This window comes from Coregonus lavaretus (genome assembly GCF_964263955.1).
Source record: "Coregonus lavaretus genome assembly, chromosome: 4".
NCBI classification, from domain to species: Eukaryota; Metazoa; Chordata; class Actinopteri; order Salmoniformes; family Salmonidae; genus Coregonus; species Coregonus lavaretus.
The window spans coordinates 67,108,262-67,134,242 of NC_139991.1; the positions used below are offsets into that span (position 1 = coordinate 67,108,262).

At 45.1% G+C, this 25,981-nt stretch overlaps 1 protein-coding gene across 1 annotated transcript; it reads left to right on the forward strand.

Annotated features, from left to right (window-relative positions):
• Positions 1–184: 184 nt before the first annotated feature.
• On the forward strand, positions 185–24,373 carry LOC311127523 (rap guanine nucleotide exchange factor 1-like; the record flags this gene model as incomplete). Its single annotated transcript, XM_084159345.1, has 20 exons — positions 185–216; positions 605–719; positions 1,119–1,305; positions 1,648–2,199; positions 2,364–2,581; positions 16,492–16,581; positions 16,990–17,072; positions 17,396–17,504; positions 18,384–18,459; positions 18,871–18,955; positions 19,213–19,305; positions 19,589–19,703; positions 20,170–20,240; positions 20,375–20,459; positions 20,569–20,663; positions 20,856–20,934; positions 21,081–21,182; positions 22,964–23,061; positions 23,191–23,319; positions 23,694–24,373. 20 exons carry the CDS (start codon positions 185–187, stop codon positions 23,842–23,844), a joined length of 2,565 nt encoding a protein of 854 aa, XP_084015471.1. The 3' UTR covers positions 23,845–24,373.
• Between the last annotated feature and the right edge of the window lie 1,608 nt (positions 24,374–25,981).

Sequence of the window (25,981 nt, forward strand, 5' to 3'; positions counted from 1 at the left end):
TCCACAAAGACTGACACGTACGTTAGCAAATAGGGTCATCCCCCTGAATTGTGACATCCCGCTTCCTTAATAACTGTCCAATCCCGTCCTGGAAGCATCTTGATAGGTGGAGTGCCTGATTGGTGGAGTGTCGTGTCTTGCATGCTTGAGTTCCTAATTATGCGTCATTGCATCACGCCGTGCAATGAAGCCCTCATCCAATCAGGAGAAAGCTTGGTGCATGAGTGTGTACCAATGACGTCATATAAACATTAATATATGAATCTGTTTGGTGTGTACATATCATAACTGTCATAATTTACCCAGTCATAGTCCCCCATGTCTCCTTGACCTGCTGATTTTATGATGTGCCATTGACTTGTGATGATTGCAGTGTGATAACCTGGAAAGCCCAACTTCTGTTTGGGATATTCCAAAGGTGATCGAAAAAGAGGCATTAAGCACGAAATGCTGATTTTACCATGACAACCCCTCAGTGTCATATCCCACAATCTTGCTCAAGGAGCAGTAAACTGTGTGTGTGTGTATTTCTTTTGTCAGCCTGGTTGGGCCTAAAAACCTCCATTCTCACTGATAGTCCTACGTCCTACTTCTCTCTCTCCAGTCCACCTCCAGCCCTGCCCCCAAAGAAGCGTCAGTCGGCCCCGTCGCCCACCCGGGTGGCAGTGGTGGCCCCCATGAGCCGTGGCTCCAGCCTGCCCTGCAGCGTCCACAGACAGGTACCACCAACCCACACCAAGGGTTATGGTTGAATAACACCCACTTACTCGATAGTAATACTGTGGTCTTGTACACTGGTCTACTATAGAGCATCTGCATCAGAGTATGGTGTTGATCAGGGTGGATTACCAGACTATAGTGAAATAAAGTGATAACGTGATACAGTGATAGATACATAACTAGTGACTGACTAAATCAGACTTGATTAGGCCGGCCATTACTGGATCATATATCCACAAAGTTTTCTATTGTTTGATGAAACTGACTGTGTAGCTGACTTAACTGGTTTCTCCTTTGATTTTCTGTCTGTGTGTATGTGTCTGCCTGTCTGTCTGTCTCTATGTCTGTCTTTGTCTGTCTGTATGTCTGTCTGTATGTTTGTCTGTCTGTGTGCGCAGCAGCAGGACTATGAGCAGGAGTTCCTCCAGAGGCGTTTCTCGGGGGGCAGCCAGTCATACGGGTGCGACTCCCCGCGCCTCTCGCCCTACAGCAGCATGGGGAAGCTCAGCAGGTCTGAAGAGCAGCTCTGCTCCATGGAACAGGACAGTGGACAGTGCTCCAGAAATACTAGCTGTGAGACACTGGGTAGGAGCACAAACACATATACATTCAATTAGACACTCATCATAGTCACAGTTGATCTTTATACACTGTCTGTACCCAAATAGAAACGAATACACAAGCACTCCAATTCAAACACAAATTTTTTCACACACTATAAAATACACACAACACAGTACAATTGTTTTAGTAAAGATGGACAAAAATACATAGACTGAACAAACACCCACTTTACATGTCAACAGCCTCACCTCACCTAACCACAAACACTTGTTATTTTCTCTACAAATGTCTCCCTCTTTCTAACCTCTTGTCGCTGTCTCCTTTTACAACACATTTCACTGCACCTATTTTTTTTTTATCCAGACAACACAGAGGGTTACGACCCCGACTACGACTTCCTCCACCAGGACCTCGCTGTCTTCACAGGGGACCCCCACCTGCCCTCCACCGCCACCCCCTCAGGGGTCACGTCCCTGTCCCCCCTCCCTGAGTCCCACAGCGAGTGCCCCTCCCCCGTCCCTCCTCACCCCCGGTTCAGGTCCCCACCCGTCCCCCACCACCAACAACCCCACCCACCCCATTCCGAGCACTGGACCCCCGTCATCCCCTTGCTACCATCCCGCGTCAGTGCTCCTCCAGCGTTACCCCAGAAGAAGCGACGCAGCTCCCAGGTTTCGCCCTATCAGGACGGTTGTGGCTCCTCGGGGGGGCCCTTCAACGAGAGGTCCCCCTCCCAATACGATAACCTGTCAGAGGAGGAGCTGCTGCACCCCACGCCCCCCTTCCCCCTCTTCATGCCCAATTCGCCCATGCCCCAGAGCAACGGGGGGGTGTTCGTGGCCCAGCACCAGGCTAACGAGAACGCCGACGTGCCCTCCAGTCCACCGCCGCTGCCTGAGAAGAGGAACAAGCACGGTGAGTGGCAGAGGGAGAAATGGAGACGGGGTGTGCGGGAGAAAGGAAGGGACAGAAGGAGTGGAAGAGATTGAGGGAAAGATGGGAAAATTGAGGCTGGGAATGTGCATGTTAACGTTTCACTTTAATCACTTTTAATCTCCTGCTATGTAATCTCCTCCCAGTCCTGGCGTACATGCAGTTTGTGGAGGACTACTCGGAGCCCCAACCCTCAGTGTTCTACCAGACCCCACAGAATGAGAGCATCTACCAGCAGAGGAACAAACGCTTCCAGGACGTCTACGGCCTCAACGACTCCTTCAGCAGCACTGACTCGGTCCACGAGCCCCTTCCCATACCCCTCTTCCCACCCCCCGCCCTGCCCCCCAAGCAGAGGCAGCTGGTGAGTGTGTGTGTGTGTGTGTGTGTGTGTTCACCCTCAAGTCCTCACCCCCCCACTCACACATTCTGGGAGCCCTTATTGACTACGCCACCTCAGAGCTCACCAGTGGAATTTCTCAATCCTCTGTAGCGGTCTTGTTTCAGAAGGACACTAGAGATTGATGCACTGGTTATGAAGGTGGAGCGTGCAAGTGCACACTATGGGAAAAGTGTGACGAATCGGGAGCCCAAGGTTCTTTGTGAGGTCTCCTCTCCAGGTGGACATCCATGTGGTCATGGTTGAGTGCTGAATGGTTAAATGTTTTACTCGTAGGGGTTTAAGGTTGATGATTTAACACAAGTCCAAGTCAACAATTAAACGTGGAAATCTAAAAGGTGAAAGTTTAAGCCCCCTGTGGTGGATCATGGTGCTGCAACAGTAGTTATTGCCTAGGGGTCAAAGGTGAGGGGTCGGATTCCCACGGGGGTCATTTATGCTGTATGACAACCAGTAGACAGTCTATAGGTCTATAGGTCATTTGCAACCAGAACACGTGTCAATGTAGAGCAGGGTCGTGTTCATTTTGGCACGCAACGGAAAATGTTTTAAAACGTGCAACGGGAAATAAAAAGGGACCTTTCTTATTGGACCCTCCCTGTTTCAGTCATTTTTCTTCAGTTTGAGGCCTGATCAACACGACATAGAAGAAAAACTCTGAGGTAATTTGTACTCGTCAGGTGGTTGTAGGCTGGTTGGCTGGAAAGGACAGTAGTCCAAAGCTGCATTCTTGCAGGAATCCATTCCTCCATCTATCTCTCGCTGGTATCTCTCACTGGTTTTGTTCAGTCTGCCTAGTCTCTTGTTCTTTCTTCTCTTGCTCGTTCTCTCTCGGTCAATCAGTCTATAGAGGGGAGAGCTGTGGGGGAGGGGCTAGGGAGGTCAGGGGGAGGTCAGCTATATTTTCAGGTTAATGGGGATTGGTTCAACATAGCTGGGGATTGAGGTGTCAAGTGGTGAGGTTAGACTATGCATTAACCTGTAAAGATAAAACCTTTATGGTGTCACCAGTTAGACACTTGTGTCATTTGATTTGTCAGATTAGACCTGGGTAGAGGCTAGCAGAGGCTGGTGAGAGGAGCTATAGGAGGAAGGGCTCATTGTAATGGCTGGAACGGAATAAATGGAACCGAGTCAAACGTGGTTTCCATATGCTTGATGTGTTTGATACTGTTCCATCTATTCCATTCCAGCCATTACAATTTATTTATTAACCTTTATTTAACTTGGCAAGTTGATTAAGAACAAATTCTTATTTACAATGACGGCCTACCCCGGCCAAACCCGGACGACGCTGGGCCAATTGTGCACCGCCCTATGGGACTCCCAATCACTGCTGGATTGTGATACTGCCGGGAATCGAACCAGGGTCTGTAGTGACGCCTCTAGCACTGACATGCAGTGCCTTAGACCGCTGCGCCACTCGGGAGCCCGTTGGCTGTATTTTTCCTCCATAGCTTGTTCTCCTTCTTTTTAAATAGGGTGCCAATTTGTTTTCAGCACTTTTATTTCCATGACTGATCAATACTCGTTTTCTCATGGCTCTCTCTTGTCCCTCTGCAGCAGACATATGGTTAGCAATATGTTTGGAACATCAAATCGCAATAAAATCACAGTATAGTGTCGCAATACATATAGGATGGGTATTACAATACATATAGAATTGTGAGAATCGCAATACATATTGTATCGGCATCTAAGTATCATGATAATATTGTATCATGAGGTCACTGGCAATTCCCAGCCCTAATAGTAAGCAGACCTACAGTGAGGGAAAAAAGTATTTGACCCTGCTGATTTTGTACGTTTGCCCACTGACAAAGACATGATCAGTCTATAATTTTAATGGTAGGTTTATTTGAACAGTGAGAGACAGAATAACAACAACAAAATCCAGAAAAACGCATGTCAGAAATGTTATAAATTGATTTGCATTTTAATGAGGGAAATAAGTATTTGACCCCTCTGCAAAACATGACTTAGTACTTGGTGGCAAAACCCTTGTTGGCAATCAGAGGTCAGATGTTTCTTGTAGTTGGCCACCAGGTTTGCACACATCTCAGGAGGGATTTTGTTCCACTCCTCTTCTCCAAGTCATTAAGGTTTCGAGGCTGACGTTTGGCAACTCGAACCTTCAGCTCCCTCCACAGATTTTCTATGGGATTAAGGTCTGGAAACTGGCTAGGCCATTCCAGGACCTTAATGTGCTTCTTCTTGAGCCACTCCTTTGTTGCCTTGGTCGTGTGTTTTGGGTCATTGTCATGCTGGAATACCCATCCACGACCCATTTTCAGGGCCCTGGCTGAGGGAAGGAGGTTCTCACCCAAGATTTGACGGTACATGGCCCCGTCCATCGTCCCTTTGATGCGGTGAAGTTGTCCTGTCCCCTTAGCAGAAAAACACCCCCAAAGCATAAGGTTTCCACCTCCATGTTTGACGGTGGGGATGGTGTTCTTGGGGTCATAGGCAGCATTCCTCCTCCTCCAAACACGGCGAGTTGAGTTGATGCCAAAGAGCTCAATTTTGGTCTCATCTGACCACAACACTTTCACCCAGTTCTCCTCTGAATCATTCAGATGTTCATTGGCAAACTTCAGACGGGCCTGAATATGTGCTTTCTTGAGCAGGGGGACCTTGCGGGCGCTGCAGGATTTCAGTCCTTCACGGCGTAGTGTGTTACCAATTGTTTTCTTGATGACTATGGTCCCAGCTGCCTTGAGATCAATGACAAGATCATCCCGTGTAGTTCTGGGCTGATTCCTCACCGTTCTCATGATCATTGCAACTCCACGAGGTGAGATCTTGCATGGAGCCCCAGGCCGAGGGAGATTGACAGTTCTTTTGTGTTTCTTCCATTTGCAAATAATCGCACCAACTGTTGTCACCTTCTCACCAAGCTGCTTGGCGATGGTCTTGTAGCCCATTCCAGCCTTGTGTAGGTCTACAATCTTGTCCCTGACATCCTTGGAGAGCTCTTTGGTCTTGGCCATGGTGGAGAGTTTGGAATCTGATTGATTGGTTGCTTCTGTGGACAGGTGTCTTTTATACAGGTAACAAGCTGAGATTAGGAGCACTCCCTTTAAGAGTGTGCTCCTAATCTTAGCTCGTTACCTGTATAAAAGACACCTGGGAGCCATAAATCTTTCTGATTGAGAGGGGGTCAAATACTTATTTCCCTCATTAAAATGCAAATCAATTTATAACATTTTTGACATGCGTTTTTCCTGGATTTTTTTGTTGTTATTCTGTCTCTCACTGTTCAAATAAACCTACCATTAAAATTATAGACTGATAATTTCTTTGTCAGTGGGCAAACTTACAAAATCAGCAGGGGATCAAATACTTTTTTCCCTCACTGTATCTTCATACAGTAGGACACCACTGAGAAAGAGAGAGAGAGACCGTCAGTCGTCTTCTGCCATCCACCAACCACTGTCTATTTGAACACTTCCAAAACTTTTATTTGGATGATTTCTGTTGTAAAGTATTATTTTCCTCCAACTGTATTTCTCTCCTTCCTCTCCTCCTCCTCCCTCTCTTCTCCATCTCCTCCTCCTCCTCCTCCCTCTCTCCTGGTAATCTTGGCTGGTGGTGTAGGGGACTTGATGAGGTCGAGGATAAGCCTGTTTACCTCCTCGTCCTATTCCTCCTGTCCAATAAGCCACCATGTTACAGGCTTTACACACTCTGGCGACTTTACACGGCTTTGAGAAATAAAAGTCATTTTGACGGTCTGCCAGTGCCAGTCAGATAATAAGACTGATGGGGGGGGAATCATATTTCAAGTGTGTTTTGGGCCTTGTAGTTGGCCTGGTTTCTTTGAAGCTGTAGAGTTTGGACCGTGAGAGCTTGGTAGGTTTAGCGTGCCGCAGTCAGATCTGAATACTGTGAGCGAATGCAGTTGTCCGGACTATTTGGTGTCTTCTGAGCTTCTGACCCCTAGCGATGACCTTTGACTTTTGCTGACCGTGTGGCTGAACTAATTACGCTAATTCATGTTCAGTGTCAGCAACGAGGAGTCTTCTCCTTCCTCCATTGATTCCATTCTTCAGTGGTAGATTTCACCATTGCTGGTGCTGTCCTCTGCTTAACTCTCATTTCTGGCTCTGGTTCTAAAACTGCTGCTCCATCTGCTCTATATCTAGTGTAATAAACTTTACTATTTTTCTTTCTTTGTCTCTTCTTAATCTCTTTCATGTATTTTTTTCTTCCTTTTCTTCCCCTATTCTCACTGCTTCTGTCTCTCTTTCTTCTTATCTATCTTTCCCCTCTCCTTTTTTCTTCCATTCTCTCCCTCCTCTCCTCCTCAGGCCTCCCACTCTTCCTCCCCTTCTTCCTCCTCATCCTCCTCTCTGTCGTGCCACCTCCAGCCGTCATTGGTGGCGGCGGCGGAGGAGGCGGGCTCTGGCCTAGGCCTCAGCCTATCGGTTTCTAGCTCCTCCTACCTGAGTGGACACGCCTCATTAACCACACCCATGGTGAGTCTACCTGATTGGCCCTAACGGCCCAAAGGGCAGGCCTCCAGTGCTGTGTTGTCTGGATCTGACTGACGATAGCCCTGAATTATGTGGTTCTGTTTCTCCTGAGTGGCTCACGGCCCCTCTGTTTTATTTACCCGGTTATGATGCGTTTTGTTGTTCGTCTCTGGGCATGGTTCCAAAATTGATTATGATAAATGTGTGCTCATGATGAACAGGTAACTGCCAAAATAAAGGAAACGTCAACATAAAGTGTCTTAATAAGTCATTGGGCCACCACGAGCCGCCAGAACAGCTTCAATGCACCTTGGTGTCTGGAAATCTACACCATTCTTCCACAAGAAATTCCATCATTTGGTGTTTTGTTGATGGTGGTGCAAAACACCGTCTCAGGCGCCAATCCAGAATCTCCAATAAGTGTTCAATTGTGTTGAGATCTGGTGACTGACACGCACACACACACCCTTTCATTTGATGGGAGCGAGTAATAGGACTTTGGGTCAGGGACCTCCACAGCAGATAGTCTATACCTGGTGATGAATGTTGAGGTGGTTAGCTGAGCGCATGATAACCATGTTTCTTTTGTTCTCTATGGCTCCAAGGTCAAGTTTGTCCCATAGGGCAATTGGTTTTGCAGCAAAGGAGCATTAAGACAACTTTGAACATATACAGTTGAAGTCGGAAGTTTACATACACTTAGGTTGGAGTCATTAAAACTCGTTTTTTAACCACTCCACAAATGTCTTGTTAACAAACTATCGTTTTGGCAAGTCGGTTAGGACATCTGCTTTGTGCATGACACAAGTAATTTTTCCAACAATTGTTTACAGACAGATTATTTCACTTATAATTCATTGTATCACAATTCCAGTGGGTCAGAAGTTTACATACACTAAGTTGACTGTGCCTTTAAACAGCTTGGAAAATTCCAGAAAATGGTGTCATGGCTTTAGAAGCTTCTGATAGGCAAATTGACATAATTTGAGTCAATTGGAGGTATACCTGTGGATGTATTTCAAGGCCTACCTTCAAACGCATTGCCTCTTTGCTTGACATCATAAGAAAATCCAAAGAAATCAGCCAAGACCTCAGAAGAAAAATTGTAGACCTCCACACGTCTGGTTCATCCTTGGGAGCAATTTCCAAACGCCACGTTCATCTGTACAAACAATAGTACGCAAGTATAAACACCATGGGACCACGCAGCCGTCATGCCGCTCAGGAAGGAGACGCGTTCTGTCTCCTAGAGATGAACGTACTTTGGTGCGAAAAGTGCAAATCCATCCCAGAACAACAGCAAAGGGCCTTGTGAAGATGCTGGAGGAAACAGGTACAAAATTATCTATATCCACAGTAAAATGAGTCCTATATCGACATAACCCGAAAGGCCGCTCAGCAAGGAAGAAACCACTGCTCCAAAAAACCATAAAAAAGCCAGACTACGGTTTGCAACTGCACATGGGGACAGAGATCATACTTTTTGGAGAAATGTCCTCTGGTCTGATGAAACAAAAATATAACTGTTTGGCCATAATGACCATCGTTATGTTTGGAGGAAAAAGGGGGGCCTTGCAAGCCGAAGAACACCATCCCAACCGTGAAGCACGGGGGTGGCAGCATCATGCTGTGGGGGTGCTTTGCTGCAGGAGGGACTGGTGCACTTCACAAAATAGATGGCATCATGAGGAAGGAAAATTATGTGGATATATTGAAGCAACATCTCAAGACATCAGTCAGGAAGTTAAAGCTTGGTCGCAAATGGGTCTTCCAAATGGACAATGACCCCAAGCATACTTCCAAAGTTGTGGCAAAATGGCTTAAGGACAACAAAGTCAAGGTATTGGAGTGGCCATCACAAAGCCCTGATCTCAATTCTATACAAAATTTGTGGGCAGAACTGAAAAAGCGTGTGCGAGCAAGGAGGCCTACAAACCTGACTCAGTTACACCAGCTCTGTCAGGAGGAATGGGCCAAAATTCACCCAACTTATTGTGGGAAGCTTGTGGAAGGCTACCCGAAACGTTTGACCCAAGTTAAACAATTTAAAGACAATGCTACCAAATACTAATTGAGTGTATGTAAACTTCTGACCCACTGGGAATGTGATGAAATAAATAAAAGCTGAAATAAATCATTCTCTCTACTATTATTCTGACATTTCACATTCTTAAAATAAAGTGGTGATCCTAACTGACCTAAGACAGCGAATTCTTAATAGGATTAAATGTCAGGATATGTGAAAAACAGAGTTTTTAAATGTATTTGGCTAAGGTGTATGTAAACTTCCGACTTCAACTGTAGAACCCATATGGATCACAATGACACAGAGTTCTAGTCAATACAATGGGCTAGTCCATCAAGTCATAGGGCTGACAGCCATCAACACTACTATATACAGTAGGTCTACTAGTGATCCACATTAGAAGCAGCACAAAAGTATAGCAAGCCAAAGTTGTGCTCTGTGCATTCTTATATAATCTTGTCAACAACATATCAATGTGCTGACAAAAACAAAAAACATCAGCGTCAACATCACATTCATCATCAACATATTGCTCCTCTATTATTCCTCAAGCAAGGGAGGAGGCCAATGACATCACAAATTTCCATCAGACCAACTCCTTGGATGCCCTACTCTTTGAAGTTTTGCAGTTGTCTAAAAAACAAAAAAAATGTACCCTTTAATGTGTGTACTTTACTGTATTTATACTTGGGATATCACTTTTCAACAGTAAACGTTTTTTTTAAATCACTGGAGGACATTTTTAACAAAGCTAACGCTTGACACTGTTATCGCCTGACCCTTGACCTCTAATGGATATGAAGCAGATGATCTTGGTCTTGGGGAGTGGGCTGACCCCATATGGCCCCTGGGTGTGGGGGGCACGCTGAGGAGGTCGGGAGGAGGGGTGAGCATCTCCCTGTGGAATCACTCCATATGGACCTGGCCTGATGCAAAACAGATTCCCTCTCCTGACCTGCTCTTCTTCCTCCTCTACCGTTCTTCTCCCTTTTTCTCCTCCTCCAATCCCCCTTTCTCGTTCCTCTTCACCTCTACCCGTTTTTGCCCACTAAATCAAATCCAACTTAATTTACACGTTAAACATCACAGTACACTTTACAATTAAATCCAGCCCTTTTCCTGTCCCCCACTTCTTCACCCTTCCCCTCCTCTCTCTGTTACACCTCTCATGCCTCCCCCAAACCCTCAATCCCCACCCAGTGTGTGTGCCAATGGAATGTTCACATTCCTCAAGTCCTCGGGGCGTGATGTTTTGGGGGGATGCCATGAGGATGGGACGTCTGGAAGGAAATAGAAAATATATGCAATATATTTGATTTAGTCATTAGATTTAGTGCCAACAATGCCATTCCAGTGGAAAGTCTTTCTTCTCCGCTCTCTCTCTCTGTGTGTGTGTGTGTGTGTGTGTGTGTGTGTGTGTGTGTGTGTGTGTGTGTTTGTTTAGTATGTTTTATGGTTGTACATTTGTGGGGAATGGTATGTGGGAACATTTTGTTGGGTGGAAAGAATAGAAACTGTCCTTAGTCTTCAGTGGAAACATCCTAATTCGTTCTTATTCCACTTTTGCATACCGTGGTGCCTTAGGTTTAGTGTCTGTTATGCTTGTGTGGGTGTGGGAGGGAGGGAGAGAGAGATGGTGTGTGCACGCCCGTCTGTGTGTGGTGTTCATCAGTGATCTATGTAGGGCTGACCCCATTTAGTCGACTGGTCGATTGTTTGGTCAATAGACTGTTGGTCGACCGATACTTTTTTTAGTCAAGCAATTGCCGGCAAACATTTTTATAGCACGTCTTGATTGACGCCTGTCTCAGTGGACTAATCCATTGGAGACCGCGGGGATGGCACACCAGTATCACCACTAGTACATTTACCGTTAATTACCATCATTTTTCAATGGTTGTTTGGTTACCGTAATTTCTATTAATGCATTCAATATATTATTATTACCGTTTTTTACAGTTCTCATTGTCGGAGTGGACACGTTGTTTGCAGAGCGCACAACCTAGGCTATACTTGTGAGAAACAAGTTTAGATTTATTTCATTCCATTTACGAGTTGTTAATTTATTAATTGTTTTGTTTGGAGTGCTCCTGTCAGTGTTGAGTAAGAACGCGCACCTGATTACACATAGAAGTAGGCCTAGGCTACCTGGCCTGCGCGCAAATGTAGGCCTATAAATGTGCCCATTTGGGGATCTGATACTATTTCTGATTGTCTTAATTCACCACCGCTAATGAGCTGTAGAGCTTTCTCAAAATAACATTTTCCTTCACCTCAAACAGCAAGTAAACAAAGTCTGTTTTTACATCCATTGAGAATGACAATAGTTCCTGAATGTAGCCTATTTTTAAAATCTTTCCATCTCTCTCCCTTTCGATAACCACTGGTGGACCAAATTGATAGTTCATACAATGTTTCAAGTTCCTTGCAGACAGGCCATGCATAGACAATGGGATTTGTTTTTATCAGGAAATGTTCTACCTGCAGGCTGCAATGTTTTTATTTGTTGGCTTTATGTAGGCTATTTTTACATAATTGGCAATGGCAATAAAAGTTACTTTTAGATTTATATAATTTTCATGTAGATTTAGATATAATTTGAATGAATCACATGACAATGATTTTGAGATACGTAGACTTTATTATAAAATAAATGAAACTGTTCCACGAAAATGTGCATAAGAAAATCATAACTGGCACGCATATCTCAGGCTCCCTCCTTGAGTCATTTGTGTGTTTTAATTATTTAATCACCGTGCTTAAAGAAATCAGACAAGCTCATTAGCCTACATAATTGATTTTATTAAAACACATAGGGTGTGTCTATATATGGACAAAATGCACGTTTTAAAATTACGACCAGTCGATTGGTCGAAAGAACAGACGACTCTTGGTCAACCAAGATTTTTTAAAATCTGGGACACCCCTAGATCTATGGTCTGTCTGCTCTGGTATGTATACATTAACATAACAGGGTTGGTATACAGTAACATAACAGGGTTGGTAGGAAGTAACAGGGTTGGTAGGCAGTAACATAACAGGGTTGGTAGGCAGTAACATAACAGGGTTGGTAGGAAGTAACAGGGTTGGTAGGCAGTAACATAACAGGGTTGGTAGGCAGTAACATAACAGGGTTGGTAGGCAGTAACATAACAGGGTTGGTAGGCAGTAACATAACAGGGTTGGTAGGCAGTAACATAACAGGGTTGGTAGGCAGTAACATAACAGGGTTGGTAGGCAGTAACATAACAGGGTTGGTAGGCAGTAACATAACAGGGTTGGTAGGCAGTAACATAACAGGGTTGGTAGGCAGTAACATAACAGGGTTGGTAGGCAGTAACATAACCAGTGGCGTGTATTCATGGATGCCAAGTGAAGCCAGGCTTCCCCAAATATTTGACCAATAAAAAATACAAATAAAAGAGGTATAACATGTTGAGCTGAGCTGTCCTGGTGCAGCAAAATGCCCCCCAAGGGAGGCCAGTTTGGATTTGGCTTCAGACCAATCAAATCACTTCCTAAGCAAAACGTCATTTTCAGAAAAACTTTTCTGGTCTGCTTGTGTTGATGTCCTGCAGTAGCTAGCTTGCTAAATCGGCCCTTTCCTAAGCAATGGATGGAGATGGGGATTTGGACTTGTGGTTTTGACTTAATTCTCTTTACAGGCCAATGATTATGATCTAACCATAAATTAATATGTTGTGCCTCGGGCCTGAGACGATTGAAGTTCAATATGTAGCCTAGTAAGCTCACATTAACTAACGTTAGCTAGCTAGCTAACTTACCTGATTCATTGTTGCCCATGCAAAGAAGTCAGGCTAGCAAGCTTTTTAGCTAGGTAGCCTATGATAACAAAAACTAAAAGTGTACTGTATGACAGAGCCATAGACCGTTTTGCCAACATGAAAGAGAGGAGGATGGCATTGGCATTTTTGAGTATTTTTTTGTTTGTTTTACTTGTGTGCGCACACAGACAGACAGACAGACAGACAGACAGACAGACAGACAGACAGACAGACAGACAGACAGACAGACAGACAGACAGACAGACAGACAGACAGACAGACAGACAGACAGACAGACAGACAGACAGACAGACAGACAGACAGACAGACAGACAGACAGACAGACAGACAGACAGACAGACAGACAGACAGACAGACAGACATCAGTACCATGGACAGCCACATGATATTTAGCAACATTGATTGGACTAAATTGTTTCTTTATGTTTGTTTTCAGTGTGTTAAAGTAAGTATACAGTGCATTCGGAAAGTATTCAGACCACTTGACTGTTTAAACATTTTGTTACTTTACAGCCTTATTCTAAAATTTATTAAATTCATTTTTTCCCTAATCAATCTACACACAATATCCCATAATGACAAAGCGAAAACAGGTTTGTTGAAATTTTTGCAAATGTATAAAATAAAATAAACTGAAATCTTATTTACATAAGTATTCTGACCCTTTGATATGAGACTCGAAATTGAGCTCAGGTGCATCCTGTTTCCATTGAGCATCCTTGAGATGTTTCTACAACTTGATTGGAGTCCACCTGTGGTAAATTCAATTGATTGGACATGATTTGGAAAGGCACACATCGGTCTATATAAGGTCCCACAGTTGACAGTGCATGTCAGAACAAAAACCAAACCATGAGGTCGAAGGAATTGTCTGTAGAGCTCAGAGACAGGATTGTGTTGAGGCACAGATCTGGGGAAGGGTACCAAAACATTTCTGCAGCATTGAAGGTTCCCAAGAACACAGTGGCCTCCAAAATTCTTAAATGGAAGAAGTTTGTAACCACCAAGACTCTTCCTAGAGCTGGCCGCCCGGCCAAACTGAGCAATCGGGGGAGAAGGGCCTTGGTCAGGGAGGTGACCAAGAACCCAACGGTCACTCTGACAGAGCTCCAGAGTTCCTCTGTGGAGATGGGAGAACCTTCCAGAAGGACAACCATCTCTGCAGCACTCCACCAATCAGGCCTCTATGGTAGGGTGGCCAGACAGAAGCCACTCCTCAGTAAAAGCCCGCTTGGAGTTTGCCAAAAGGCACCTAAAGAACTCTCAGGCCATGAGAAATAAGATTCTCTGGTCTGATGAAACCAAGATTGAACTCTTTGGCCTGAATGCCAAGCGTCACGTCTGGAGGAAACCTGGCATCATCCCTACGGTGAAGCATGATGGTGGCAGCATCATGCTGTGGGGATGTTTTTCAGCGGCAGGGACTGGGATACTAGTCAGGATCGAGGGAAGGATTAATGGAGCAAAGTACAGAGAGATCCTTGATGAAAACATGCACCAGAGCACTCAGGACCTCAGACTGGGGCAAAGGTTCACCTTCCAACAGGACAACAACCCTAAGCACACAGACAACGCAGGAGTGGCTTCGGGACAAGTCTCTGAATGTCATTGAGTGGCCCAGCCAGAGCCCGGACTTCAACCCGATCTAACATCTCTGGAGAGACCTGAAAATAGCTGTGCAGCGATGCTCCCCATCCAACCTGACCGAGCTTGAGAGGATCTGTAGAGAAGAATGGGAGAAACTCCCAAAATACAGGTGTGCTTGTAGTGTCATACCCAAGAAGACTAGAGTCTGTAATCGCTGCCAAAGGTGCTTCAACAAAATACTGAGTAAAGGGTCTGAATACTTTTGTAAATGTCATATTTCTGTTTATTATTTGTAATAAATTTGCAAACATTTCTAAAAACCAGTTTTTGCTTTGTCATTATGGGGTATTGTGTGTAGATTGATGGGAAAAATGTAATACATTTTAGAATAAGGCTGTAGCATAACAAAATGTGGAAAAAGTCAAGGGGTCTGAATACTTTCCGAATACTTGTTGATTTTATATGTTTAAGTTGAAATGGTGCTGGAATAGCGGAGGCAGTGCTCCTGTTGTCTTTGTGCTGACTTGTGGTAACTCCGTGGTTCTAAATTAGTAGTTGTTTAGTAAACTGTTGAAAACATTAACTTGCTTGTTACATGCAATATTTGCTTTGTGGACTTCACCGGACAGATGTTGTGTTTTGTGGTGAAACAAACGTATGTGTAGTTGAATTTATTCCGACACTGTGTGACTGTTGTCTTTTTGTTGTCACGGCCTTATTGTATATCACGGTGGCATATGAACGAATGTGTTATAGAGCAAACAACGCAATTATCACACCATAGGTTGTAAAATTGCTTTTTTACTGGCTTGGCTTCCTCTCTGATTTTACCCACGCACCGCTACTGAACATAACAGGGTTGGTAGACAGTGTACAGCGTGTTACAGCAGGTTACTAGCTTTCTGCTTCTCCTCCTCACAGGAATCTGCTCACCTGGGCGCCATGACCACACAATCCCGGACAAACACACACTCTGATTCACACTTACAATCACAGTCACATGGAAGGCATGGAAAGGTTGATATCAGTCCATTCATTGTTACAGTATGTTGAACCATAAATCCACATTAGTCCAGGAGGAGGAGGTGCTGCTGGGGACTCTTTTTCTTTCTACTTTACCACTTCCTTTTCTGCTTTGATTATGTCTGATTTATTTTCTCAACCTGTCATAACACTGTCCTTTCATTCCTGGTTTCCTTTCCTACTTTCCAACAATCGCAGAGTTCAGACCAGGTCGCCTTGACCAATGCCACCATATTGGATGGCAGCATGGGCAGGCCCGACGGTTCCCTGGCCGACTCATTGGGCTCTGTGGCTGTCTGTCTTCCTCCTTCTGAGACCACTTCTCTTCTAACTGATTCTCTCCTCCACACCTCAGCAGTGGTGAGCTCACAGACACAGGCAGACATAGTCAGACGGGCAGACAGAGACGGGCAGACAGACAGGGAGATAACAGGGAGATATGTTTCAATAATAAGGAGTCATTTTAAAGTGGATGCCCGTCAGACAATAACATTGTTGGTGACTCATGGACCATTTACCTTGTCATACCAGTAATCACAAAGCATCAAAACTGTGGACCATAGTGAAAGATTTCCTCCTGCTTTGGTGATTGTTGACTACTTTCTAGTCTGCTTATTCTATTATCCTGACTCTGATTGTAGATGTGGGTCTAAATGAACCCATATAACTTTTGACTCTGTTTCTGCCTATTCACCATCATGTGTAACAGACACACATTATACTGAAATACTGTACACTCATTAAACACTAATCATGTACACCAGTGCCACCTAGTGGCCATTTATTGACACTTCCAACCAGTAAAAACCATACAACTCAATGTAGAAGTGCTTTTCCATACCTCACCGCAGCCCTGAGTTTTCTGTCCCAATAGATGCTGTCCCCACAGTATGTTCTAGGCTAAATTATTCCGAGGCCGTCCCTCTCAACCATGGTGTCCCTCTTCTCTTCCCGTAGAGCGTGGACGAGGGTGGCGAAGGCGAGTATGTCAACCTGTACTCATCCAGCCAGGCCAATGGGGAGCTGGAGCTGCCTCCCTGCCTCAGAGTAAGTAACTAATGCACTCAACCTAGTAGGATTGTCACGATACACCATGGCAAAAAAATGAAAGCACGAAGCAGACTAAACTCGTTGCTCCTTTATGCCAAACATTGTGTGCTAAAGCTTGGGAAAAATAAACACATGACTACATAAGGCAGTTTAGGACTGTTTTCCTTAAGAAATTACAGCTCTAGGATCAGATTATTGGAACAATACTAACTGTAATCATTAGGGGGAAGAGCAAATATCTGATCCTGTATCAGTGGTTAATGACAACTTCTACCTATTACACATTAGGGGTAGCTAACTCCATTTCAACTCTGATGGAGACAGCCTTTGTGTAAATGATGTGTTGGTGTTCCATGATTCCTGCTCCTCAACCTACCTTGACAGAGCTTACTCTGCCCCACACAGCCAATCGCTGCTGACGATGTCATTCAAGACCCCGCCCCACAGATGCCCTCCTCCAATAGCAAGGAGGCTCTGGACAAGGACAGGTATGGGATAAAGTGACCGCTCAGGTCACATTGCATAAACAGTCCCTCTCCCCTTCAGGCGTAATGTTTTTACTTGATCCGGTGATCCTAGAAGGTAAAACGCCAATTGAATGAAATGGATGCTGATTAATGACAAATGCTAGGTATATGTAAGCATAGACATAGAATTACTAGACGAGACAAAGCCCCTTCAGACCAGTGAAATTTGAATGGAACACTTATCATGGGTAACAATTCTATTCTAGGTAATAAATTGATGTCTATGTATGTAAGTTGAGGTAAACTGACCTAACGGTGCTTCCGTCTGTCTGTCTTTCTGTCAGCAGGAGGCAGAAGTCGACAGACTCGGTCCAGAGCGATGAGGAGGAAGTGGATGAGCTCTCTCTCATCGACCACAAAGAGATCATGTCCCGGATAACACTCAAACAGGAGGTAATGCTGCCCTCATTCATGACTGCACTAACATTATTACCCATGTCTATTGGCTAAGTGAGCATTGTCTCTAGAAAACTGTGTGGTTGTCTTTGGCTACAATTTCTTTAAATGCTATTCTGTTCATGTTACATACTGTATGTGAGACTCTGACATAAGAAACCTTCACACTGGTGGTATTGACATTTCACTCACATTTCTTCGACTTACTCTCAGTCCACTACTGACCTCTAGAGGAACTGCAGGGCATGTTTCCTCATTATAATTCCCTTTCCTTTTTTAGGTTTGGTGCAGTCTGACAGACAGGTGTGTGTGTGTGTGTGTGTGCTGATCCCGGTCCCCACTCTGCAAGGTCAGAGGCAGAGAGAGAGAGGGAGAGAGAAAGGGATAAAGAGAGAGGGAGGTCTGGTTAATCAACAAAGGACAACTGTAGCGGTAAAGCAGAGTATTATTGTTGGGATCTGTCTGCTTGTGTGATTAGTGTGTGTCCTGCGTACGCCAGCCCTCTCCCTCGCTCTCTCCCCCTACACTCTCATTCTCTCTCTCTCGTCAGTGGAGCTGGTGCTGGGGAGGGAGAGCATGGACAGAGAGGAGAGAGCTGCATTTTGGGCTAGACTGCATTCCTGCCTTAATCCTCATAAATTCTCTCCCTAACCCTCTCTCTCTCTCTCTCTCTCTCTCTCTCTGTCTCTCTATCTGTCTGCCTCGCCCCCCCCCATCCCTCTATCTTCCTCGCCCCCCTCTCTCTCTCCCTTTTCCTTTCTCTATCTGCCTCACCCCTCTCTATCGATCTGCCTTGCCTCCCTCCTGTCTCTCTCTCTCTCTCTTTCTCTCTGCTCTCTTTTTCTCCATCTCTCTCATTCTCCCCCTCTCTCTCAGAATGACGATGGTCCTGATGTGCGTGCTGGATCAGGGGATATTCTGTTAGTCCACGCCACAGAGACAGACCGCAAAGGTAGGTAGCATTTATCACCGTTCGACAGCAGCCCCTATTAGAATGTGTGTTACTGTGGTTCTGGGTCAGTGGCACAGTGTGTGTGTGTGTGTGTGTCATAGATCTAGTTCAAACCAGAGGGATCTGATCACAATTTTTGTCTTGTTAAATTGGTCTACAGTGACATGTGAACAGTTGTAGAATAGCTGCAGTATATCTTGACATAGATAGAACATTCTTGTTTTTCCAGCTTATTTCTCTGTATATCAGAGGTTACCAGACGTGTTCCATCCTATTCATGTCATCCATGCTCTCTAAAGTTGAGAGGATCCATCGTTAGTTGTCAACCTCAGATGATTTGTGGTGGACTTAAAGGGGTGGACTTAAATGGGCGGACTTAAAGGGGTGGACTTCTCCTCTGCTCCCCTACAGATCTGGTGTTGTACTGTGAGGTCTTCCTGACCACATACAGGACCTTCATCAGCCCAGAGGACCTAATTAAGAAGCTGCACTACAGATATCCTTTTTTGGTTGCCTCGAGTGTCTCAACACCAGCTAGATACTGTGTGTTGGAATACTAACAACTGAATGGATATGGCTTGTGGTGATGAGATAAATACAGAAAAGGTGTGTAGGTAAACGTGATTGTCCCAACCATGTTGACACCTAAAGTGACTGCTGTGAGAGTAGAAAAAATATTCATTATTTTGTGAATATGGGATCTAATACTTGAGAGTGCAGGTCATTTCAGTATTCTCCTTGACCACGGACCACATACACCAGGTTCTGTCACAGTCCAGACACGTTTAAGAAGCGGGTCAGCAAGAACACCTTCTTTGTGCTCGTTAGAGTGGTGGACGAACTGTGGTGAGTATGGATGGACATATTCTATACAGTACCTAACTCAGACTCTCTGTAGAGCCACAGAGGTGGCTTTTTACTGTTAAAGCTCCACTCTCTCTGGAGATGGGACCCAAGGGTCTTCCACAATCTTTCTAGGCAGTAGATAGCCCTGGGGATCCAACATATCAGAAATGACTTCCAAAGAGTGTGTTTGAAGCAGACAACCCTCAATGGTAACTTACCTTTCAGTGTTAAGTGAATTAACTTCTCCTTCCTTTACTGTTCTCCTCTCCCCCCTCTCCATCAGTCTGGTGGAGTTAACAGAGGACATCCTGAAGCAGCTGATGGACCTGGTGTTCAGGCTGGTGTGTAACGGCGAGCTGAGCCTGGCCCGCGTGCTCCGCAAGAACATCCTGGACAAGGTCTGTCCACCAACACCACCACCTTCACCTCCCTCAACACCTTCACCTCCCTCAACACCTTCACCTACCTCAACACCTTCACCTCCCTCAACAGCTTCACCTCCCTCAACAGCTTCACCTCCCTCAACAGCTTCACCTCCCTCAACACCTTCACCTACCTCAACACCTTCACCTACCTCAACACCTTCACCTACCTCAACACCTTCACCTACCTCAACACCTTCACCTACCTCAACACCTTCACCTCAACACCTTCACCTACCTCAACACCTTCACCTCAACACCTATCCCCCTTTAACATCTTCACACTGTGTTACACTTAATAAAAGTGCTATGGTGTATAGATCAAATCTATTGGTATTGTCAGTTAGAATATTCAGGACAGGGTCTCATTCTGCAGTAGCTTGTGATTAGGAGGCATTTTGAATGTTATGTCTGTAAATGAATTGTTGTTATTGTTTTGAAGGTGGAGCAGAAGAAGCTGCTGCGCTGCACCAACTCCCTCAAGCCGCTGGCTGCCCGGGGCGTGTCCGCAAGGTAGGGGTCAACCAGGGGTTAAGGGTCAGGGGTCAGGAGAGAATGGAAGGGGCTATGACAACCTCTTCTTGCGTTTGCTTGTACAATCGATGTTTGCTTTCTGTCATTAAGCTTTTTTGTGTGTGTGACCACAGGCCCGGAACGCTGCATGACTTCCGCAGCCATGAAATCGCCGATCAGCTCACGCTTCTGGATGCAGAACTTTTCTACAAAATCGAGGTACCAGAGAGCCCTTTACTATCCTTGTTTTGCTTCCAATTCACTGCAGAGAAATTGACATTCTGCTCCAGTGATCTAATCCTATATATCTCCCTCTTTCTCTCCTTAGATTCCTGAGGTGTTGCTTTGGGCCAAGGAACAGAACGAGGAGAAGAGTCCCAATCTGACTCAGTTCACAGAGCACTTTAACAACATGAGCTACTGGTGAGAGCTGGACCTGAGCCTATGCTTACAGCCTGTCTATGCATGACATACCTCCCACCAGATGGACCTGATCACTCCCAAGTCACCTAGCTTTGCAATGACCGGTCAACACCTCACAATGGCCAAAACAAAAACACACACACACAGTCTCGCTTTCTCTCTCACACAACACTGTTTGTGTTTGTCCTCTAGGGTGCGCTCTCTAATCATTCAGCAGGAGAAAGGCCAGGACCGAGAGAAGCTGCTCCTCAAGTTCATTAAGATCATGAAGGTGACCGACCTCAACGTTCATACAATCACAGCTCTTCCTCTTAACTAAATATAATTTCCTGTTAACTAAATATAACTTACTATATCTAGTTAATGACTAACTCTCTGGACAACTGTTCTTATCCTATTTCTCCTCTTTTTATGTAGCACTTAAGAAAGTTGAACAATTTCAACTCGTACTTGGCAATACTGTCTGCCCTGGACTCGGCCCCCATCCGCAGACTGGAGTGGCAGAAACAGACCTCAGAGGTGAGTCAAACAGTAGTGGATTAAGTCTGACATAGAGATACAGTGGGGGAAAAAAGTATTTAGTCAGCCACCAATTGTGCAAGTTCTCCCACTTAAAAAGATGAGAGAGGCCTGTAATTTTCATCATAGGTACACGTCAACTATGACAGACAAAATGAGATTTTTTTTCTCCAGAAAATCACATTGTAGGATTTTTAATGAATTTATTTGCAAATTATGGTGGAAAATAAGTATTTGGTCAATAACAAAAGTTTCTCAATACTTTGTTATATACCCTTTGTTGGCAATGACACGGGTCAAACGTTTTCTGTAAGTCTTCACAAGGTTTTCACACACTGTTGCTGGTATTTTGGCCCATTCCTCCATGCAGATCTCCTCTAGAGCAGTGATGTTTTGTGGCTGTCGCTGGGCAACACGGACTTTCAACTCCCTCCAAAGATTTTCTATGGGGTTGAGATCTGGAGACTGGCTAGGCCACTCCAGGACCTTGAAATGCTTCTTACGAAGCCACTCCTTCATTGCCTGGGCGGTGTGTTTGGGATCATTGTCATGCTGAAAGACCCAGCCACGTTTCATCTTCAATGCCCTTGCTGATGGAAGGAGGTTTTCACTCAAAATCTCACGATACATGGCCCCATTCATTCTTTCCTTTACACGGATCAGTTGTCCTGGTCCCTTTGCAGAAAAACAGCCCCAAAACATGATGTTTCCACCCCCATGCTTCACAATAGGTATGGTGTTCTTTGGATGCAACTCAGCATTCTTTGTCCTCCAAACACGACGAGTTGAGTTTTTACCAAAAAGTTCTATTTTGGTTTCATCTGACCATATGACATTCTCCCAATCCTCTTCTGGATCATCCAAATGCACTCTAGCAAACTTCAGACGGGCCTGGACATGTACTGGCTTAAGCAGGGGGACACGTCTGGCACTGCAGGATTTGAGTCCCTGGCGGCGTAGTGTGTTACTGATGGTAGGCTTTGTTACTTTGGTCCCAACTCTCTGCAGGTCATTCACTAGGTCCCCCCGTGTGGTTCTGGGATTTTTGCTCACCGTTCTTGTGATCATTTTGACCCCACGGGGTGAGATCTTGCGTGGAGCCCCAGATCGAGGGAGATTATCAGTGGTCTTGTATGTCTTCCATTTCCTAATAATTGCTCCCACAGTTGATTTATTCAAACCAAGCTGCTTACCTATTGCCGATTCAGTCTTCCCAGCCTGGTGCAGGTCTACAATTTTGTTTCTGGTGTCCTTTGACAGCTCTTTGGTCTTGGCCATAGTGGAGTTTGGAGTGTGACTGTTTGAGGTTGTGGACAGGTGTCTTTTATACTGATAACAAGTTCAAACAGGTGCCATTAATACAGGTAACGAGTGGAGGACAGATGAGCCTCTTAAAGAAGAAGTTACAGGTCTGTGAGAGCCAGAAATCTTGCTTGTTTGTAGGTGACCAAATACTTATTTTCCAACATAATTTGCAAATAAATTCATAAAAAATCCTACAATGTGATTTTCTGGAGAAAAAAAATCTCAATTTGTCTGTCATAGTTGACGTGTACCTATGATGAAAATTACAGGCCTCTCTCATCTTTTTAAGTGGGAGAACTTGCACAATTGGTGGCTGACTAAATACTTTTTTCCCCCACTGTATGTGATATAGCTATACTAGATATCCATACTCAAGTGTTTGAATTGTATTTCTATGGTGTCTCTTTAAGATACTCGGGTATCGGGGTGTGCTGTGGGTATAACACATTGTAACACACACTGTTGGTCTCTCCCAGGGATTGGAGGAATACTGCACTTTGATTGACAGCTCGTCGTCTTTCCGAGCGTACCGGGCGGCTCTGGCCGACGTGGAGCCTCCATGCATCCCATACCTGTAAGTCTGTGTACATACATGTGCAACTGAGCCGGGTAATGTTCAATGAAATGGTGTGTTTTTGTGTACTCGTCATAGGACTGTCCTTTATCTCTCTGTTTCTCTCCTCTTCCTCCTCTCTTCTCCCAGCGGTCTGATCCTGCAGGACCTGACCTTCGTCCACCTGGGGAACCCTGATCTCATCGATGGGAAGGTCAACTTCTCTAAGCGCTGGCAGCAGTTCAACATCCTGGACAGCATGAGGCGCTTCCAGCAAGTGTGAGTAGAAAGGTCATCCCAGGAGAAAAGCATCCACAAACCTATAGCGAGCATGGTATGAATATGGTCTATTTCAGGGATGGGCAACTGGCGGCGGGCCCCCCTTTTGTAGGCCTGCGGAGCCACTGCGGCTCCTCATGAGTTCCAATTTTTTTGTGGCTCCCACCCCCATCAGTTGCCCATCCTTGGTCTATTTCATGTCATTCAATAAGACTACAATAATCATCCCATGTGAGGTAAGCAGTGAACCAAATCTTATATGAAAACCTTCATATTAACCCCCATACAACAGAAGGTGCACCATTTCCAGCATTCATATTTGTATCGCTTATCCATCGGCAACTCGTTCTGTCTATCTTTCCGACTCTCCAAAGGCATTATGAGCTGAAGCGCAACGACGACATTGTGTGCTTCTTCAACGACTTCAGCGACCACCTGGCCGAGGAGGCGCTGTGGGAGCTCTCGCTAAAGATCAAGCCTCGAAACATCACCCGGAGACGGACAGAGCGCGAGGAGAAGACCTAGTGGTGCCGAAACCCGGGACCAGGGGCCCGCCGAGGGATCTCCACTGTGCTACAGACACTAACTCCACTTTACGACGGACGGGCGGACGGACGGGAAGGATAGATGGACGGACACAATCAGCTGGACCTAACTAACATGGGAAGAGAGACTGACTAGGGCTGGACCAGAGCACATACAGTAGGCTAGTAGGGAGGAAAAGACTGCCATGGTTTAGTGACTCTGCACTGCTCTGCTACACTGGGATATTATGGGGGGTTTTATGATTGGGATTACATGGGATTCTCTCCACCCAGAACTGGTGTTGGCAGGGGAGAAACTCCTAACCAATGGGAGGAGAGAGGAGAAATACGTTTTAAGAGACTTCATGTAAGGAGAGGATGTGGAGAAACCTCTCCCATTTTAGTGTGTGTCTGTGAGTGTGAGGTGAAAGCTCCTCTACACCCTCAGATACCAACACCTTATTCCCTTCTCTTCCCCCTTACAGTGAGGGAAAAAAGTATTTGATCCCCTGCTGATTTTGTACGTTTGCCCACTGACATAGACATGATCAGTCTATAATTTTAATGGTAGGTTTATTTGAACAGTGAGAGACAGAATAACAAAAAAAAATCCAGAAAAACGTATGTCAAAAATGTTATGAATTGATTTGCATTTTAATGAGGGAAATAAGTATTTTACCCCTCTGCAAAACATGGCTTAGTGCTTGGTGGCAAAACCCTTGTTGGCAAACACAGAGGTCAGACATTTCTTGTAGTTGGCAACCAGGTTTGCACACATCTCAGGAGGGATTTTGTCCCACTCCTCTTTGCAGATCTTCTAAGGTTTCGAGCCTGACGTTTGGCAACTCGAACCTTCAGCTCCCTCCACAGATTTCCTATGGGATTAAGGTCTGGAGACTGGCTAAGCCACTCCAGGACCTTAATGTGCTTCTTCTTGAGCCACTCCTTTGTTGCCTTGGCCGTGTGTTTTGGGTCATTGTCATGCTGGAATACCCATCCACAACACATTTTCAATGCCCTGGCTGAGGGAAGGAGGTTCTCACCCAAGATTTGACGGTACATGGCCCCGTCCATCGTCCCTTTGATGCCGTGAAGTTGTCCTGTCACCTTAGCAGAAAAACACCCCCAAAGCATAATGTTTCCACCTCCATGTTTGACGGTGGGGATGGTGTTCTTGGGGTCATAGGCAGCATTCCTCCTCCTCCAAACACGGCGAGTTGAGTTGATGACAAAGAGCTCGATTTTGGTCTCATCTGATCACAACACTTTCACCCAGTTCTCCTCTGAATCATTCAGATGTTCATTGGCAAACTTCAGACGGGCCTGTATATGTGCTTTCTTGAGCAGGGGGACCTTGCGGGCGCTGCAGGATTTCAGTCCTTCACGGCGTAGTGTGTTACCAATTGTTTTCTTGGTGACTATGGTCCCAGCTGCCTTGAGATCATTGTCAAGATCCTCCCGTGTTGTTATGGGCTGATTCCTCACCGTTCTCATGATCATTGCAACTCCACGAGGTGAGATCTTGCATGAAGCCCCAGGCCGAGGGAGATTGACAGTTATTTTGTGTTTCTTCCATTTGCAAATAATCGCACCAACTGTTGTCACCTTCTCACCAAGCTGCTTGGCGATGGTCTTGTAGCCCATTCCAGCATTGTGTAGGTCTACAATCTTGTCCCTGACATCCTTGGAGAGCTCTTTGGTCTTGGCCATGGTGGAGAGTTTGGAATCTGATTGATTGATTGCTTCTGTGGACAGGTATCTTTTATACAGGTAACAAGCTGAGATTAGGAGCACTCCCTTTAAGAGTGTGCTCCTAATTTCAGCTCGTTACGTGTATAAAAGACACCTGGGAGCCAGAAATCTTTCTGATTGAGAGGGGGTCAAATACTTATTTCCCTCATTAAAATGCAAATCAATTTATAAAATGTTTGACATAAGTTTTTCTGGATTTTTGTTTTGTTATTCTGTCTCTCACTGTTCAAATAAACCTACCATTAAAATTATAGACTGATCATGTCTTTGTCAGTGGGCAAACTTACAAAATCAGCAGGGGATCAAATACTTTTTTCCCTCACTGTACATAGTGTGTGTCTGTGAGTGTGAGGTGAAAGCTCCTCTATACCCTCAGATACCAACAC